Source organism: Diadema setosum, chromosome 1 (genome assembly GCF_964275005.1).
Source record: "Diadema setosum chromosome 1, eeDiaSeto1, whole genome shotgun sequence".
Classification (NCBI taxonomy): Eukaryota; Metazoa; Echinodermata; class Echinoidea; order Diadematoida; family Diadematidae; genus Diadema; species Diadema setosum.
In genome coordinates, this window is record NC_092685.1 from 29,346,867 (window position 1) to 29,365,330 (window position 18,464).

Sequence of the window (18,464 nt, forward strand, 5' to 3'; positions counted from 1 at the left end):
AAAGATGTCATAGATTAAAGGGGAAGGGTACCCTGAAAATTAGGTCGTTTGAGTAGAAACAGAAAAATGAGTGGATTAGGAAGAGTTTGAGCAAAGTCTGATCAGAATTGAGAAAGTTATAATTTTTTTTTTATTTAATGTTGTGATTGATTGATATACACAAATTGGCAACTCTGTGATGTAGCATGTGCAAAAAAAAAATCCAAAAAATCTCCTATTATTTATTACTGATGAAGGAATGGTATGTTTTTTATTGCATGCAAAGGTAATTTAGAAAAATATTTACAATAGTTATATTTGGATACATGTATGATAGGGAATTTACTGGATGGAAAAACAAAAATAGTATGGTATAGTCAGATCAAATGTGGAGTGAGTTCACATTTAACATATCAGAATTACCCTTTTGTGTTTGATTGATCACAACCTCAAAACACACAACTTTTTCTAATTTTTCAGCTTCTATTCACACAAACTCATTTTCAGAGTGGATCCACTTTAGAGCAGTCACTTTTAGGCACAATATGGATGACTTGTACCTAAATTGTGTTAAGGAAGCACTGTCCCAGGCCTCACACTAGTGTTACAATATCAGGTGACTACTACATGTGCATGTAGAGCCCAGATGCCATGCAGTTGGGTCCCTTGCTCAAATCCGTGGAATACTTGTATTTTTCTGTATGAGAGATTTGCTCTCATTTCAAGCACTGTTTCAACATATTGGTTTATTGGAGAAGTCATGCTTTTTTCTAAATATTTGTCTTATAGGTTTTTTTTTTTTCATTTTGAAAATATAATGATAATAATGAAAATGTCGCATCAACTACAATTTATGACAATGTCAGCATGTACAGTGCTCTTTACTGGCAGGTGTCCCATTCTTATTACTTTATTATTACATTCTTATGGCAGGATTAAAATTTCAGTTGTACTGGGCAAACCGATTATCTAATTGTCTTCATTGATTTGCAGCCCCACTTTGAGAAGATCTACAGCCAAGTGCAGACCCTAAGCTCCGACCCCGATCAGCTGACCCAGCTCGAAAGGGTGACGCTCAATGAAGCAGTCATCCTGCTCAACAATGGCCTGCACAACTTTGAACGACAGAGCGCCCTTATTGCTGAAATAATGCAGCCTATCACCAAAGTGTGGCAGTCGCAGACAATATCTGAGTATGCTCATGCTTGGATTTTTTTTTCTTGGAAAGAGGAATGGACCTATATGGACGAAACTAACTTATGAAAACAATGACACAGAGGCAACAAATCAATCTTTATTTTAGGGAAATAATGCAATTATTTAAGTTTTTTGATGTCATGTCACCTGGCATTCGTTGAATATCTTGGAATAGTTGTGATTTTGAGATGGATGCATCCATTTACAGTGTCAGTCATGCCATGTCTTTGATCAGTTTCTTTGCTTCTTTGCCATCTTAAGTCAAATGTCTTAATTTGTTGTGATATTTATGAAGTTGTTTTTTACAAGATGTTTTTCAAATGCATGATGCTATCAACAGATGAAGCTCTGTGAAACTTAGGAGGGTTGGTGAATTGATGAATGGAATACTAAGTCGTGTCAATTGCAGAGTAGAAACTTCAGTTTTTTTTCTCTTTGGTAGGCACTCTCAATGCTCTTTGTTTTTCATGGGAGAACAGATGATGATTATTGAAAGACATTAATATTGTATTTACATTATGTTGGTATGTCTCAAACATAAACAATATTGTAATCATAGTTTTTGTCCTTTCATCTTACTCCTCCCCTTCTCCTCCCACTCCTCTTCCTCCTCCTCTTCCTCCTCCCGCTCCTCTTCCCGCTCCTCTTCCCCCTCTTCCTCCTCCACCTCACCTCCCTCCTCTTCCTCCTCCCCCTCCTCCCCCTCCTCATCTCCTCCTCCTCATCTTCTTCCCTCCCACCTCCTCCTCCTCCCCTCCCCTCTCCCTCCTCCTCCTCCTCTTCCTCCTCCTCCCCTCTCCTCCCCTCTCCTTCCCCCCTCCTCCTCCTCCTCCTCCTCCCCCCTCGCCTCTCCTCCTCCCCCTCCTCTTCCCCTCTCCTCCTTCCCCTCACCATCCTCCTTCTTCTCCTCCTCCTTCATGAGGTAGAATGGTCCAGTCACCTGACATGTTCATCCACCACATTGGCCTTGCTCAGCCCAGCAGTGTCCAGCCCAGCCAGGAGGACACCCACAACAGGAATCGGGCACAAGTTTTCAACTGTCTCTCCACCAGCTTAGCTGTTATCAAGAGGAGCTGCTGGCCGAGTGACCCAGAGGTACGTCCCTTCTGATGTCCACACATTGGTCATTTTGGGTCCTGCTTCCTTGGTCATACAGCTTCTAGGGATTTTTAGAAATGAAAAAAGAAGTGAACATAGATATTTAGCAGCATGAAGGGGGGGGGGGGAGATATGAAAAGACTGCAACAAACCTTACAAGATTACTTTTATTATATCATAGAGCTTCTGGAAAACAGCACAAACAGATAAGCATAAGTTAAATAATTGTTTGTTCTCTAGTAAATCAAAGCTGAAGTAAGTATCAAGAGCAAATCTTCATGATGCATTATCCTTTGTTTTATGTCGGTATTAAGTAGGTCAGTCACAATCGTGATCAAGATATGCAAATTGATGTGTGTATGCAAATGCTATTAAATGCATAGAAATTTCCCTGCATGTTCATTGTAGTTGCCAGCCATTGGGATGATAAAGACATGTAGTTGTAAAGAAATAGGGTTCTTAGCAGGAAAAAAAAAAAAAAGAGGAGGTACTCAAATATGTGCAATTAAAGCATGGCTAGGTGAAAGAGGCCAAGTGGTAAAAGCACCATTGATAATATCTTGGATGGCTGAAACCTTCTCTCTGTATTGTCTTAGTTGTGGAGTCTGACGTCAAATGCCTTGTACTTTGCTGTGTTTCGTTATTAGGTCGCTGAAGCTGGAGGCTTTGTCAGTGGTCACCTACCCAACGGGACCTGCATCTACAAAAATCCCTGCACGCCACACATTGTACCTCTCTTGCCAAACCTTTTCACCTTAGCCAGGTAGGATCAGTTTGTCATGTTCGAAGTGTCAAGTCTGGCACGAGTATATGTTAATGAGAACAACTTTGCAAGCCCTGTGTAGTACCACTACAGTGTGAATTTCATACGTAGTCTGTTGTGTTTTGCTCACAGTATTTTGACTAGAAACCATTTGCATTTTTATAAATGAACACTTCTGTAGTGTGTAAAAACCAAGCATTTAGTGATTTGAATTATTTTGTCCAACAATGTTGTGCAGTATTTAGAAAACATGAGAACGTAATATGTTAATCATAATGATATCAGCACAGCTATAAATTTGTTTTGTCCTTACTCTCTGCTGTACTTTTGACTTAATCAGTCAGTGGTAATTGTTCAATTCATCATTACAGAGATGAAGAGATAGGTATATCAATCGATAGACTGACTGATGGATAAGATGAGAACAAAAAACAAATGCTTGAGGAGAGGTTTTTTTTTTTTTTTTTTTTTAAGGTTTATAGAACTTCGATTATCAACAACCTTGTGATCTGCTTTGCTCTTCTTAACCTGTTGAGAAGGGGCTGATTTTGCTACAACACGCATTTTCCATAGTCACTTGCCCGAGTGGTAGTACGTAGGACTAGTCATCAATGGGTTTGTAGGTACACTAGTACACAGTGCGTGATGAGGTATCATTGTAAATGATATGACACAAGGTAATACTATTCCACAATTAAGAGATATGTGTGCAACCTGCTCCAGTATGTCATGTTCTCATCTGCTCTGTCACAGAACGCTGAATGGTATATGGGCGCCGGAAATCAGAGCGAAAGTCTGCCCAGAGTACACGAAATCGTACGACATGACGGACAATGAGAGAAACACCATCCTAGGTAGGTGACTCTATAGTATGATGCTACTTGAATGTGGGTGAAATTAGAGGGGTCTATGTGGTCATGTTAGGTCAATGTGATGCATGTTGAGAAAAAGACCCAAGTGTTTTGTCTTGAGTCTTATTGTAAAAGAAACTTGAGAAAACTACATTTTAGGGAAACGTGGACAGCTACAATCAAGATGCACAAGTCACCATTGTATGTAGATGAAGGAATGTTACATCAATCAAGCAAGCAGTCCATCTTCATTGCCATGCCTGCTGACAGTACCGTTTGCCTGCTTGTTGCTGTTTGAACATGCAGAAAGTTGTGGTGTACTTATCTTGTGTTAATGCTGTAGCAGAAAATATGAATTTGGAAGACTCCTTTGAGAGTTGTATTGTTGAATGCTTGTGGTAAAAATGTGTGGATTTTATACGGATATTTTAAGATCATATGTGTCCCTGTGATTTGTCTTGACAGCATGAATAAAAAAAGAATTTGTTATAGATATTATGGGTTAAACTGACCGAGAAATGTATGTTCAACCACTTCGTAGTGCTTGAAACTAAGATTGCACTGTGCCATGGTTTCTGAATCCTGTGCTAAACTGAAAATGCATGGGTACTTAGTTTAATAACTTGAGATGCAACAGAAATGATGCATGAGCCCTCTTTATTTCTCTCCAGGTTTTTCCTCATATCCCATTTTTTTTTCCAAATGAAGAGATGGAATCTTTGTAAATGAAGATAACTTACCTGTACTCAATCTATGCATGTCCTTAATTTTTCTCTAATTCCGTGCAGGGGTGTATGTCAACAGCTTAGATATTCATGACATGCCATCAAACAAACCAGTCATGGAGAAAGTTCAGACCTTCCTCAACGTCATCTATGAGAACATGTGAGTTCACTTTTATTAGTAATACTGTATCAAAGCACTGACATTTTCCCGAATTTTGTAAATGTGCTCTTGAATGTGAAAATGCGCTGTAACTTGCAAAAGTATTGACAAAAATGAAGACAAAAATGTGCCCTGCATGCACTGTCCCAGCCCAGCACACTAGCATTGCAATATCAAGTGAGTACTAGTAGTAGAGCCCAATACCATGCTATCAGCCCTCCTTCTCAAATTCTTAGAATACTAGTACTTTACTTTTTTCTCTTTTTTTTTTCTGAGAGATGTGATCACATTTCAAGCAATGTTTTGACAAATTAGGTTTGTTTTAGAAGTCTCACCTTCATCTAACATTTGTGTGTTGTTGTTTTTTTAATTATCGTGATAATGAAAAGATCACAAAGTGCAAAATTAACTCATGAATGTTTGTCTGATCAACTGCCATTTGCAAAAATATCTGGACGTGAAAGTATCGGCGTATACAGTATTAGATATTTATTATTAAATAATATCTGAAAATGCATTGAGCTATGTCACAGAATTACTCTTTCTAAATACTGTGTACATGTATTGTGGGTTGATGCTAAACCATCAAGCCTAAAATTGTAGTATTGTGTCAAAAAATGGCAATGACTGCTACTGAAATCCAGTGCAAGGATTTCTGACAAAGACCCAAATTTTTTTTCTTCTGTATGAAATGCTTTTATAGTGCATGGAATATTGTATTCAAGCTTTATGCCCCAGGTTTTCAATGTTGCTTCTTCGATACAGGCACAATGAATGCATTCTGTAAATCTTTATTAAAGGCATGATTTACCATTTGCAGATGAAACAAAAACACAGCGTTAGTGCTTTAAAATAGTTCTAAAATGTGAGTTACGGATAGAATCAACCACTGTAAAAATTTGAATCCGTATAATCAATGTTATATGATAAAAATGTTTCCAGACTAAACCATCTACAGTTACAGTTTATTGAGAAAAACACTGATATCTCCTTATATTTTAGGCTTTATTGCAAAAATCTTATATGGTAGGATGTTTTGTGATACAACAGACCCACACATAAATATCAAATGTGATATCTTGAACATTTTTGAGATCACTGCTTCCAAAGGTAAACAAGCATATTTAGATAGGCATTGCTCATATTATCATCATATTGCCGAGGAATTCTTTTGGAAGCATTCAAAGAGACCTGTAGATGATAGTTACATAAATTTAGTTAAGAGGCATTTCATCATATTTGGAAAGAAAAATGAACAGAGTGTACCTATTTTCTCATTTTTAGGCGTTTACAAACTGAACAAGATGTTCCTTGTGATCACTCATCCTGTTCTCTCTTTTTTGTGTATCTACAGATGTCACCTCTTTGCAGACTCCTTCCAGAGGCTTGGTTATGAGTTCTACGCCACGGAGGGTCTGTCAGATCAGCTCCTCGGCTCAATATTTGCCAACCTTCATCATTTGCCAGACTACAGAATCAGACACATCATTCATATCCTTTCATCATGCACATATGATATGTTTAGTGTCTGCTTTTATGCACCTTCCCAAGCTTGGATGATTATCAAATGTAGTAGCTGTTTTAAATATTTGTTTATAACACTGAAATACAAACATGTCCTGTGTTTTTGATTTTCTTGAGACTGAAATGATTGTAACATTCAGTGGTATTCGAACTGTAAATGCTATTTCTATTTCCTGAAATTTGTCAAGGGTTTATCCCTATCACATCAGGTGCATTATTTTACAATAGGAGTGTTTCAGAGGAGGGTGAAAGTGAATGCAATCCATGAAGTGTCATCCTGGTAGGACAAGTGATTTCCTTAACCCCCTTCCTCTCATCATCCACGTGTGGTAGCCAAATCCCTGGTCCAGTTCTGCCCCAGCCAGTGCTGGCAGTCTGTCCTGGTCCCGGCCATGGCTGGCCTGAATGCGCACATGGTGAATCGCCTCAAACAACAGTGGGCTGCTGTCATACAGAAGAGGCAGAGCAGGTAGGGACACGCGTGCCAGATGATGTTGGGGGTAACATGGGAACTTTAGAGGAGGGGAGAGGGGTGCACTTGGTGACTCTTCAGGATTAAGGTCAGATGTCTGGTACCTGTAAATAAGATAGCAAGCACTACCAGAGCAGGACAAGTCTTGCAATATTTTCAAGGGAAAACCAGCAATTTCATTAATTATATCATGCCTGGAAAAGACAAATGCCTTTTGCAGTTATTGCAGTGAAAATTTTTTTGCCTGCATTGAGTGTATGTCTGTGTGTTACAAATCATGAAAATGGATTCTAGGAAAAAGAAAATTATGTGTTTTATCAAATCCATGGAAAGTAACAAGTTAGTAATGTTTTTAAATTTGTGGCAGTGTAAAACATGAGTCCTTGCAATGCTTTTGAGAAACATTCATCAAAAGTGTAAACAATGAACCTTTATCAAGGAGAAAAATTACTGTTCAAATGTGTCAATTCCAATTATAATAATAATAATTATTATTATTTTTTTTTTGGTAGTAACTTCACAAACATATATGAGATACAATGAGTGTCAAGAACTCTATGACTTCATACAACTATTCAAGCATGCTGGGTACTGGTCTTGAGTGTGTAGAAGAGCATAATTATGTACTACAATTTCCCAAGCATGACATGATGATGAAACAGGGATGCGTCTTTAGTTCCACAGTGTTGGCAGAAAATTGAAGTCTGTAACCATCTCCTTCCAGTCATTCAATCTCTCATGATGCTTCTTCCTTCATCCTCTCTCCTTCCTTGCCCACGATGATGTCGTCCACCTGCTGGTCCGAGCAGCGAGGGGGACGAGCGGGAGGAGGAGCTTGAGGCGCAGGAGGTCCTCGAGGAGCACTTGACGAGAGCCGTCACCAGGGAACACATGGAGCTGATCGGTAAGACCCGGAGGGCCTTTATCAACCGACCTCAGAAAGATCAAGCTCGCCTTCATGAGTTTGTCTCGTTCAGACGTAGAAATCTCCATAGGTCAACCCCATGCAAGCAGCACTTGACTGTGTCTTTGCCAAATTTGAAACTTACATTCTGTACCAGCCTGGCTGCTTTACCAACTCCAACTGATGAAAATATTGTCCATTTACTGTCAATTATTCGATTATGAGATGTACTCGTTGACGTCAATTGAATTTTTTGTAATGGGTACTACACCTGAAAACCCCTTCCATGTGAGATTGAAATGTATCGATAGAGTATACACAAGCCGATGACGATGGAATTGGGAATGTGACTTTGTTTGTGAAACTGTTATAAAAGCCAATTTTCATGTGATAAAGTTGGATAAAGTGATGGCTATTACCTTCCGCTGACCTTAAAGTATTTTTCAAGTTTTTCATGAGACTAAAGTGTGCATAGATCAAGCATGCACTTGAACCTACAGGGTAAAGAGAATTGATGCTGGTAATTAGAAAGACACGACACAGATGACTGTTAATTATCTTGAGAATAAATAGGCTTTTCAGTATGGAAAATTGGGATTGTTGAATGTTGAATCTTTCCTGTATTTACTGTCTCCTTTTGACCCGAAAGGCCTCCTGTGCTGGAAGAAGACACACGCATCTGCCGGAAGTGGTGGCGTTGCTACGGCGATAGAGGGAGGAGGAGGAGGCAGTGGTGAGGGGGGTGAGGATGACATGGAGATGGATGGGATGGACCAGGCAGAGGGTGAGCCAGGAGGAGCCCAGACTCCCAACAAGCCAGACATGGACAACATCAGTGATATGGGCAAGGTCATGCTCCAACATGAGGTGAGTAAAGACTGCCATCTTTCACTTTGATCTTGAGGTAATTTGTTCCTTTCATGCGATTGCATTTTTTCTAATGGGCCGAGTGCCCTGTGGTTTTATCAGCTCTTGATCGAGAGAAATATGTTGTCATCATAGACTATGTATTTAGAGCGTAATATCTTTGATAAGCATTCATTGAGAAACTTGCAGAATCCTTTTTTAAACTGAAGTTCTTCTACATCACTGTGATGTAGGCAAAAGTGACATACAGTGCTCACAACATTTTACACACAGTATCAAGTGAACATCCAAATCCATAAATACATTTCTGTATCACCTGCTGTAAGACAGTGTACCAGTCCTTCCTTCTGTTTTCGTTGACTGTTATTGTATGATAGTCAACGCATAATTTGGTATAGTTTAAGCTATTGGGTTACTCCTGGTGAAATAAAAGTGTATGAATAAACACTTTGTTATCAATGCAGTAAAATTTCTCAACTCTCAATTGGATACTCTGATTAATTGGGTAAAATCTGCTCTCACTGACCCTGTGCCATATAACTAAGACATGGCTCGACACTAACTTTTTTGTTTGGTGGCCCGATGGGGCCCCCAAAATCCTAAATTTCAAATTTTTGGTGGCCCGAGAGAAAAATTTGGTGTCCCGAAAAAAACAATAAAAAACATTAAAAGTCCTTTTTTTTAATGAGTCAAATGTTTAAGTTTTATGATAGTAAGAATTAGAAGTTAGACATATCTTCTCATAAATAAACTTCAACAAACTTGCAACACTCACTCTCAGGCACTCATTCAGTCCTTTTCATCCATCCTTTAAACAAATTTAACTGCTAATTTCCGGCGCAAAAAGTTGCGAATTTATTGACATACTTTTCAAAAAATTTTGGTGGCCCGAGGTGGGCCACCAAATTTGCCCTTTTTTGAAATTTGGTGACCCGACTTTCATTTTTGGTGGCCCCGGGCCACTGGGCCACCGTTAGTGTCGAGCCCTGACTAAGAGATATGTAGTTTGTATCGTTGCCCCCTTAGGCCATCACGATCAAATTATCTAATGAATGTAAATTGTCAGCATGCTGGAAAGATCTTCTTTGCAGGCTGTGTACACAGTTCAGCTATCATGGTGCTGAGATTGACAAATTGTGCTGAAATGGTAGTATCGTTGATTTCCCTTCTTTACATATTTCCTTTGGTTTGTTTTCCTCTTCTTCTTCCAGAGACTGTGTGAGAGTCTAGTGATGTGTGTGTACTCTGCCATGTCTTGGCCGGACACTGGTGTGTGCATCAAGGCTTGTCGACTCTCATGGCTGGTGCTACAACAGGTTTGTGTGCATTCCATGATTACAATCCCTCTTCAGAACCGTATGAACACTAACTTCGTCAGTGTAGCATAGCATTAACACAATTTTGGCTCTCTTAGCTGGCATTATGTGGTCATTCAACACCGTACAAGTGAACTTCATGTGTGTAATGAAATGAGATTGGCGTATGATGAGGCAGTTATCAAAATAATTATTTGATGTGCGTATGTATCAAAGCATTTATTTTGTGCCCAGCATGTTTGAATTTTGTAAAATGTACTTTCAGACTTTGATATGATACACTCAGACAAACCTACAATTATCCATTGATGTGTACAACTTTCTTTTTGTATTGATTGCTTTTAACCCTATTCTCTAACTGAGCTATTTGAGACCAAGTTTTTACTGGGGGGGGCGATTTGACCCCCCCTTCAGATCTCGGCCACCGATCGCGCGATCGCCGTGAAATTTTGCCTGAAGCTGGATGTCAACTACAAGATTACATGGTCATACAATAGAAAAATATTGCCTTTCTATTTTTAATAAATCAATTATGCAAATTTGTGCATGAAATCATATTTTCACCTATAACTCCATTAAAAAGACTGAAGTATTGCTAAATTTTTGTGTCAGAATTCCTCAAGACATATCAAACAATTTTCATGTAAAAAAATAGCACAATCAAAATCAATTTCTATTGTTTTTTATTGTTTTGTAAATTTCTTATGTATTTTATTGTTTTTTCGACTTTTTTTTTCTATTGTTTTTTTGCCAAAATTTGTTGTAGGCACTTTTTCAGGCTTATCTACACTAGAATTGATTAATTTCAATGATTTAAAGTTGAAATAATCTAATTTATATCAATTTAACCAAAAAACACAATTTGCATTCAATTTGCACACGATATCATGAATTTGAGCTGTTTTCGGGTTGACATGCATATGCATAACATTACGTAACTTCAGAACCGTGTACCCAGACGTCGCAAATTTGGTCTGAAAATATGCGGAAGACTTCAATGAAAAAAGTCGTGAAACGATGCGGCAAAATCTTTGCGCATTGCGGAATCGTGGTGCGAAACGTCGATGGGGGGGGGGGTTCAATTTGACCCCCCTCCAGTTAGAATAGGGTTAACTCAACTGCTTTGTGCTTCCACTTCATTTTTGGGCAATGCCAGATTGTAGTTTGATGCAGCCCACATAACCTGCACCCAGTAATAAACAAAACCCAACAAAACCACTCCCTGTAGTAAGGTTACCTAGTTGCCTGATTTTCTGATGTCGTGATTCAATGTATGTATGCAAATAAGTGGTTGTCATGCTGTGATGTTCAATGTTCAAATTGAGTACCGAGTGTGGTGTATGTTATTTTTCAGCTGGCATTGCGCCCTCTATTGCCCGAGGCAGCAGCCTTCCTCTACACCTCCATCCTACAAGGGCTGCAAGTTCATGGGGAGCATGACACGTGTCTAGCAGAGCTTGTCCTCAGAGCTCTCCAGCACTATGAACTACTTGTGAGTCCTTGCATCATTTTTTCCTCTTTTTTTTGTTGAAAAACTCAGTTCTATGACAATTTTTGTTGTTGCTGTAACAGTTGCTATTGCTGTTGTTTCTGTTGTTGTGTGTTGTTTTTATACCCCTGCCAAACGAAGTTTGAAGGGGGTATATAGGAGTCAGCGGACGGTCGGGCGGTCGGGCGGTCGGTCCGTTGCAAATCTTGCGTCGCGAACTACTTCCTCAGTTTTCAACCGATTCCCATAAAACTTGGCACAGATGTGTGCCTTGGGTTGTAGATGTGCAAGACGTATTTTTTTAGAGTACCCAAAAGTACGTTGCCATGGTAACGGCATATTATGGGCAAAAATGGGTACAAATCTTGCGTCGCGAACTCCTCCCCCAGTTTTTGATCAATTTTTATGAAATTAGGTACAGATGTTCATCTGACTATGTTAATGTGCAAGACACATATTTCCGCAGTGGCCAAAAGTGCGTTGCCATGGTAACGGCATGTTCTTGGTAAAATATAGGGCAAAATGCTTCATGGCAAAACTGCTTCATCAGTGTTCTTCCAATTCTCATGGAATTCATATTGAATGTTTGTCTTAGGATATAGGTCAGCATGACACATTTCTTGACAGTGACAAAAAGTATGTTGCCATGGTAACAGCTCACATATTATGAGCCAAAATGATGGAAAATTTTGTGTTGCAAACTACTTCCTCAGATTTTGCCCAATTTCCATGAAACTTGGTACAGATGTGTGCCTTTGGTTGTAGATGTGCAAGACGCATTTTTCGACAGTACCCGAAAGTACGTTGCCATGGTAACGGCATATTGATGGCAGAAGATCAAGGAAAGATCTTGCGGATTTAACTACTTCCTCAGTTTTTTGACCAAAGCTTATGAAATGTTGTTTTGACCAAAGCTTATGAAATGTTGTTTGGCGGGGGTATAACCAGTCGCTGTAGCGACATTTCTAGTTGTTTCTGACCTTCTGTATGTTGATTTAGTTCCCATTTGAAAATCTTGCTAAAAGGATCAAGCGTCGTAATATATCCCTGTGTGTCCAAACACATATGTGGGTGTGTGTGTTTGTTTGTTTGTAAGTGTGTAACTGTATATTTGTAATCTACTTGGTTCCTGTTGGTGAGAATGAAGAAACAAATGACACTGTGCATCGATGCATTAAGTAGAAATTCCTCATACAATACTTAGTATGATTCCATATTTGATATGGACTCTCCTCATCCCAAATCATAAAATGATGTATGCCATTGAGCCCAAACTAAATTTTTTTTTTCGCTTTCTTTGTATTTTCAGTTACATCAGTCGAAATCCATTTCCTGTAAATCATTTTTATTAATTCAAAATTTCCATCATTGATTGCACAACTAGGATATAACATATCGTCGCTGGGGCTACAAGACCTCGCATCTGAAATTTTCATGAAAAGTACTTTTATGGATTAATGGTCAGATAATCAGTTAAGTGATGTCCTGTCCAAATCCGAGCTGTCTTACCCCAAAAATGAAGCCACCCTGGCATGTCAAAGGAGAGGCTATCCCATTTGATATGGTGTTTTGGCTGCCATGTTTTTGTGCTCTCCTGAACATTTGACATTTTGTAGATACAAGGTCTTGTCGCCTCAGCGACGGTATGTATATCATAAAGACATGAAATCTTTATTATTCCTCTTTATTTTAGTGAGCATATATCAGCTTGCACATCAAGGAACTCTTAGAGATAGTTGGTCAGAGGGTCACATTCTGGGAATCCCCTTCCCCGTTGAACACTGTCCCATCCAATGTTTTGTTGGTTTGTGACAGCGTCTTTGTGAACCTCACCGGCCGTAGAGTAAGATTACACAGAGGTCCATAGTACCGGTGGAGTGTTGGGACTGGTATGGTCTCTTTATACACACACTGGCTTCCAGACCCTCATACACTTGTCTAAATATAAAGAGCTGTATTTTTAATGAAAGCAGTCATTTTGAGGCAGCATATGGGTGAATTGTGCCTGAAATCACACAAGAGATTAAAACATGAAAACATTCATAAACATCAATATTTTACTTATGAATTGTAGTATGCAGCTGGCCAATTTATATCTTGGACACTTAACAAACATGTCTCTTTTGAACCTTTACTTGTTCCAGTTCCAGTTTCAAGAGAATACATTAGCTATGAAAAGGAACAATTGTGTTCATCAGATGTGGAAGAGAAATCAGCCTCATGAAAATAGCAAAGCTTGGATTTAGATTGCCTGTTTATATATGATTTCTGTCTTGTTTGCTTCTCACAATCAGAGAGAAAAGTATCCAGTGCTGACGGAGATGATGAAGAATCTCCCGGAGTGCAGCGAGCAAGCCATGCAGCAGTTCCACCAGAGGGTGCTAGGCAACAAGGCCATGTCGGAGAAGAAGAAGAAGGACGCCTTCAAGAAGCTCCTCGTTGGAGTCATCGGGGTGAGATGCGGGCAAACATTACTCACAACTGCTGTATCGCATACTTGTCAAAAGTCTCATTTTTCACCTTAGCCTATTTTAATTCTTCACATGATGAGAACTAAACCAGAGAGTTGGGTTGAAAAAGGTCAGAGGGGGCGATACCACAAAGACTTTAATGTTTGAGTGTGTGAGTTTTGTATTCAGCAGCAAAACACTCCATTTGATGTTTCTCTAGATTTGACCTGTTGAGTCTGTGTGCAACTAGAATGATAAAGTACAATCATCATGTTTTCCATGCAGAGGTCAATCTTACGTGTGGCAGAATTTGCTTTCATTACTCTTCAGATGACCTAATTGAATGAACAGCATCCTTTATTGTATGTTTGTTGAGATTAGTCATAAAAATTGCCCCTCCCCCCCCCCCCAGAAACCAACAACAACAACCAAAGGCTCTTTCCTTTTCTTGTGTTTTGTAACAGCAACATGTGAGCCAAAAGTTCAAGAGGAACGAGGTGATAAAGGATCTCCCCGCCATCTACAAGCCCAGGAGGTACAAGCCATCACCCATCGATGAAGAGAGGGAGGATGCAGGCCTCGTCATGCTGTTCCGGCACAGCGACGATTTATGACGAGTGCTACAAGATGGAGGACTGTACCCTCTTCATCTGCAACTCCTAGGAAATATAAGTTATCATGGGTAGTGGCCCCCTCTGACAGGCCAGTTTGTGTGAAGATGCCACAGTTGGATGAGTGCCAGAAGGGCATAAACATGATAAAATATTTGAAATCAGCATCTTTCTGGCTCTCAATCTATGTGACTCGTATGATGAGTCAATTTTTGGAAATCAATTAATTGTATGTGCAGCATAATGTTTTGCAGAACAGAATGACAGTTTTTCTTGAATTTCCTCTTTTTTTTTGTTGTTTAATGCTGAAGGTATAAGCATCAAGCATCACATGTTTTATGAGATGTTTATCACAGGGGCCATTATTTTGTACTACAGGGTGCCATTTCAGTTTGAGACCCTTTCCCCCTTTGATGTTCTCGGATGAGGACTTTTCTTATTGAAGTACTTTCATGTTTGAAGTACCCTTCATGTCAGAGTTAAAGATGTGATATCATACGGTGCTACATATCAAGTGGCAAATCACTGGCTTGCTCAGTATGCTTTTCATTGATACCTGAATGTCCTGTATGCTACACAAGATTCTTTGCCCATTTGAGTCATTGATGATTTAGAATACTACTCGTGGCAAAGGCAAGACAACTCTTTTTAAGGGAGAGGTCATGAATAATGCTATGCAAATTCCATTAAGATATCTGTAAGCATCTCACATCTGAAGTATTTGGTAGAGAGAATTGAAAGGTTTTGCTAACTGTGTATGGTATCTGCATGAGTCACAGCTGGTTGAGGTGAATTCATGCAGTCACCACTCTACACCCTGCAGACACTGAAACAGCTGGTTTTACTTGTCCTATGTGAAAAAAAAAGAAAAAAAGAAAAGAAGGGAAAATTAATAGAACTTGTGTGCACGTGGTTTGTTGCCAGAGGAATAAATCTTCCATAGACTTGTGCTCGTAGCTCACAGGGTACTGTCGAGAGAATCTATGTATTCAAGCTATGTTGATTGCAATTGTAAGTGTGAACAACAACAAAAAAAGAGTCACAAATTTCTGCTTTTATGTCAATGCGGGTAATGTATTTATCACCGGCATCATTTCTTGTGTGTTCACTCGAAAGAGTAAGCTTTACAGTGGAGAACAGTCTGTGTACAAACAGCTCATTTCAGTGATGTGGGCTCACATGCCCAAGGGCAACAGTAAAACAATTACTTTTGTAAGCCCTAGGCCATGTGTGTTGTGTGTTGAAAGACAAATTTAATTGCCAAAATAGGAATGTCATGAATCAAATTCATGTTGGAACAGTTGAATCCATACCTGATGAAGAAATTCATTTACTGTGATCATTGTACGAGAACATTTGTGCAGTGTCTGCTGATTTTTCTCTGATTTGACAAGATGTTGCATATTGAGCTATGAGTTGACTTCAATTTGTCTCCCTCTGACAAATGATATTTGTAAGATGACAACTGCTGATCTACATTTCTAACAAACATGATGTCTAAAAAAGGAGCCAGCGGAAATTGAACCTGTCATCTGCTTTCGGGGCAGCGACACTACCATCAGGCCATGCCTGTTTGCCGGCAATGGCACGATGTCACTGCCAGCAACCAGGGATAGCTTGGTGGTAGTGTCGCTGCCAGGAAAGCAGTAGATGACAGGTTCCATTCCCGCTGGTTCCTTTTTTCCAACATGTTTGTTAAAATTGTAAATTATCAGTTGTAATCTTACAAATTTCATTTGTACAGAGTGAGACCAATCGAAGAAAACTCATATCTCAACCTTCACCCTTGTGCTTGATAATATCTTGCTTTCATGTTGCATATCGAGAAGATATGAACAAAGGTTTTTAAATCAGTGTGAATAGTGCAATCGTCCTGTTCGTTGCATGGCAACTGTGTACTGAAAATATGGAATACCACTCATCATTGTATTGATTTGCCATGCTTCTTTCCAATGAACTCAAAGTTTAACATTTGTAAATGCTGCTTTGTGGTGGTTCATGCTTTTCAAGTCTTGGATTCGGATACACATCCCTGTACTGGAGTCCTCTACAGCTTTGGACTGTTGCTACACAATCCAAAGGGTAGCTTGTGATTGTTCATCGTAATTATTTGCAGATCAATTACAAATGAAATACAATCATCCACTCTAAACAGTACTCTCTGGATGAGTCAGTATTAAACATTCTACAGTTTATGACATCAAGTGTGTATGTGATTTGTGTGACAGAATATCTCAATGAAATGGAGTTTCCAAGAAACTCAAGTGAAATCTGTAACAAGGTATCCTTTCAATTGCTGACAGCTGAATTTTGTTTTATTTTGTTTGTGGCTTGTTGTTGGTGCACTCGTTTTGTAATGTATTTCTTTTTCATTTCTCTGTTTGATATTGATCATCACGTGGAATGTCCTTATGTTGACTGTACATGAATTGTGTATAATAAAGATACACTGAAATAAGCCAGCACTGTTTTTGACTTATTGGCATCGGAACTTTTCACATCAACAGCAGCTTTTACTGAATGCTACAAAATGACGGGCAAGTGAACTGTAATGACGCTTGCCTACCTGGGTAACAGTAAGTTCTACTAGAATGCACCATGCTCACATACTGTATTTGTGCGAGTATTGTTTCGTGCTCTGCCAGGTAAGACAAGTGTTACATGTTTTAAATTCTGTGGAATCAAGACATCAACTGCTGGAACATAATTATGGCAACACAAATACATGTATGTGCATGCTTTCTTTTCGCGCTAGTTTCTGGTTGCGCAAAACATCTCAACACCGCAAAAATTTCCACTTTTACAGTATAGAGGGGGGAAAAAAAAAATGAAAGGAGGCCTGACCTTGAGGATATATTAGATACAAGTATTGATTTTATCAACTGTTTACAGAGAGCAGTTGACTAAGAAATCTTCCATTGCACTGCGCTATTGTAGTCCTTTGCATTTGAGTAGGCCAGTATGACTTCTGAATTCTTGTACAGTTGAAACTTGGTACTTGTATAACAAGGGGGGACATAGCGAGATACCTGAGATAACTAATAGAATTACCCTGTAATAATTCAGGTCCCGTTCCTTTTATGTGCTGTTTTTATCCCTGATATAACAAGATAACATGATAAAACATGGAAATCTGAAGCAGCTGGTTATAACGAGGTTCCCCTGTAGTACCCCAGCTGCTGATAATAATCACCACAAATGTTCACACATCAACTGGTCAGAGAATATCAAGCAGACATGCTCATATATCTTTGAAATATTTTAGTCATTTATGATACATTTTTACACTATTTACATATTTAAGTGACATTGATAGTTCGACACACTTCTGTTTTGAATCCCTGTGGTCTAATACCAATCTGCCAAATTGCAAGGTGATAAGTGTTGTTACAATTGGTCCTGGGAAAACTACAGGTGCTATATGGAATTTAACATCACAGGCACATTAGCATCTTTCTGCAAAACACTCGTCTACTAAACCATCTACGACATCAAGAACCAAGCAACATTTTGTCACAATTGATTTGTCGGCAGTCCTTGAATAGCTGTTCATCAGAAAGGTGGCTGATGTAGGGTGGACTTTTTTTTTTTAATGTCAAAATACATCACACTGGAACATAATCATCAAATTGCTATACAGCATGTCCAAAAAAACAAAAACAAAAACAACTAGACTCGGAATTTGTCAACACTGACAAATTAGGTGATCCGATCTATTGGGAGATCAATGATTTGAGTCCTGATCCCAATAGGCATGACCATACAGGTTTCATCTGTGTTGAGAGGACATTGGCCATGTGATGTTTGGAGTCTCATTTAGAAAAGGGAGTCAGACCTGCCATCTTTGGTACCGAATTCCGTATGCACTAACGAAGATACAGAATGAAGTATATTTGACCTTTGACCCCATTTTGCACACCAAAGATGGCATCTGAGCAAAAAGTAGTTATTTTGTGAAATGATTCTTGTAAAATGGTCCTTGCGTGTGCAAAATATGGGAAAGATAGGACAAGTATTCACCAAGATACAGGATGAAACATTTATGACCATTGACCCTA

The 18,464-nt window shown here is 39.1% G+C and overlaps 1 protein-coding gene across 1 annotated transcript in view; it reads left to right on the plus strand.

Annotated features, from left to right (window-relative positions):
- LOC140229434 (exportin-5-like) overlaps nt 1–16,861 on the plus strand; it is a 32,884-nt gene extending 16,023 nt beyond the window's left edge. The window contains exons 17-29 of the mRNA XM_072309687.1: nt 973–1,172; nt 2,103–2,271; nt 2,922–3,037; nt 3,791–3,891; nt 4,677–4,773; nt 6,128–6,264; nt 6,622–6,766; nt 7,579–7,673; nt 8,323–8,540; nt 9,752–9,856; nt 11,211–11,348; nt 13,640–13,798; nt 14,260–16,861. Coding sequence (XP_072165788.1) covers nt 973–1,172; nt 2,103–2,271; nt 2,922–3,037; nt 3,791–3,891; nt 4,677–4,773; nt 6,128–6,264; nt 6,622–6,766; nt 7,579–7,673; nt 8,323–8,540; nt 9,752–9,856; nt 11,211–11,348; nt 13,640–13,798; nt 14,260–14,409 — 1,830 coding nt within the window. The 3' untranslated portion in view covers nt 14,410–16,861. The remainder of the gene's footprint in view (nt 1–972; nt 1,173–2,102; nt 2,272–2,921; nt 3,038–3,790; nt 3,892–4,676; nt 4,774–6,127; nt 6,265–6,621; nt 6,767–7,578; nt 7,674–8,322; nt 8,541–9,751; nt 9,857–11,210; nt 11,349–13,639; nt 13,799–14,259) is intronic.
- Nucleotides 16,862–18,464: the final 1,603 nt, after the last annotated feature.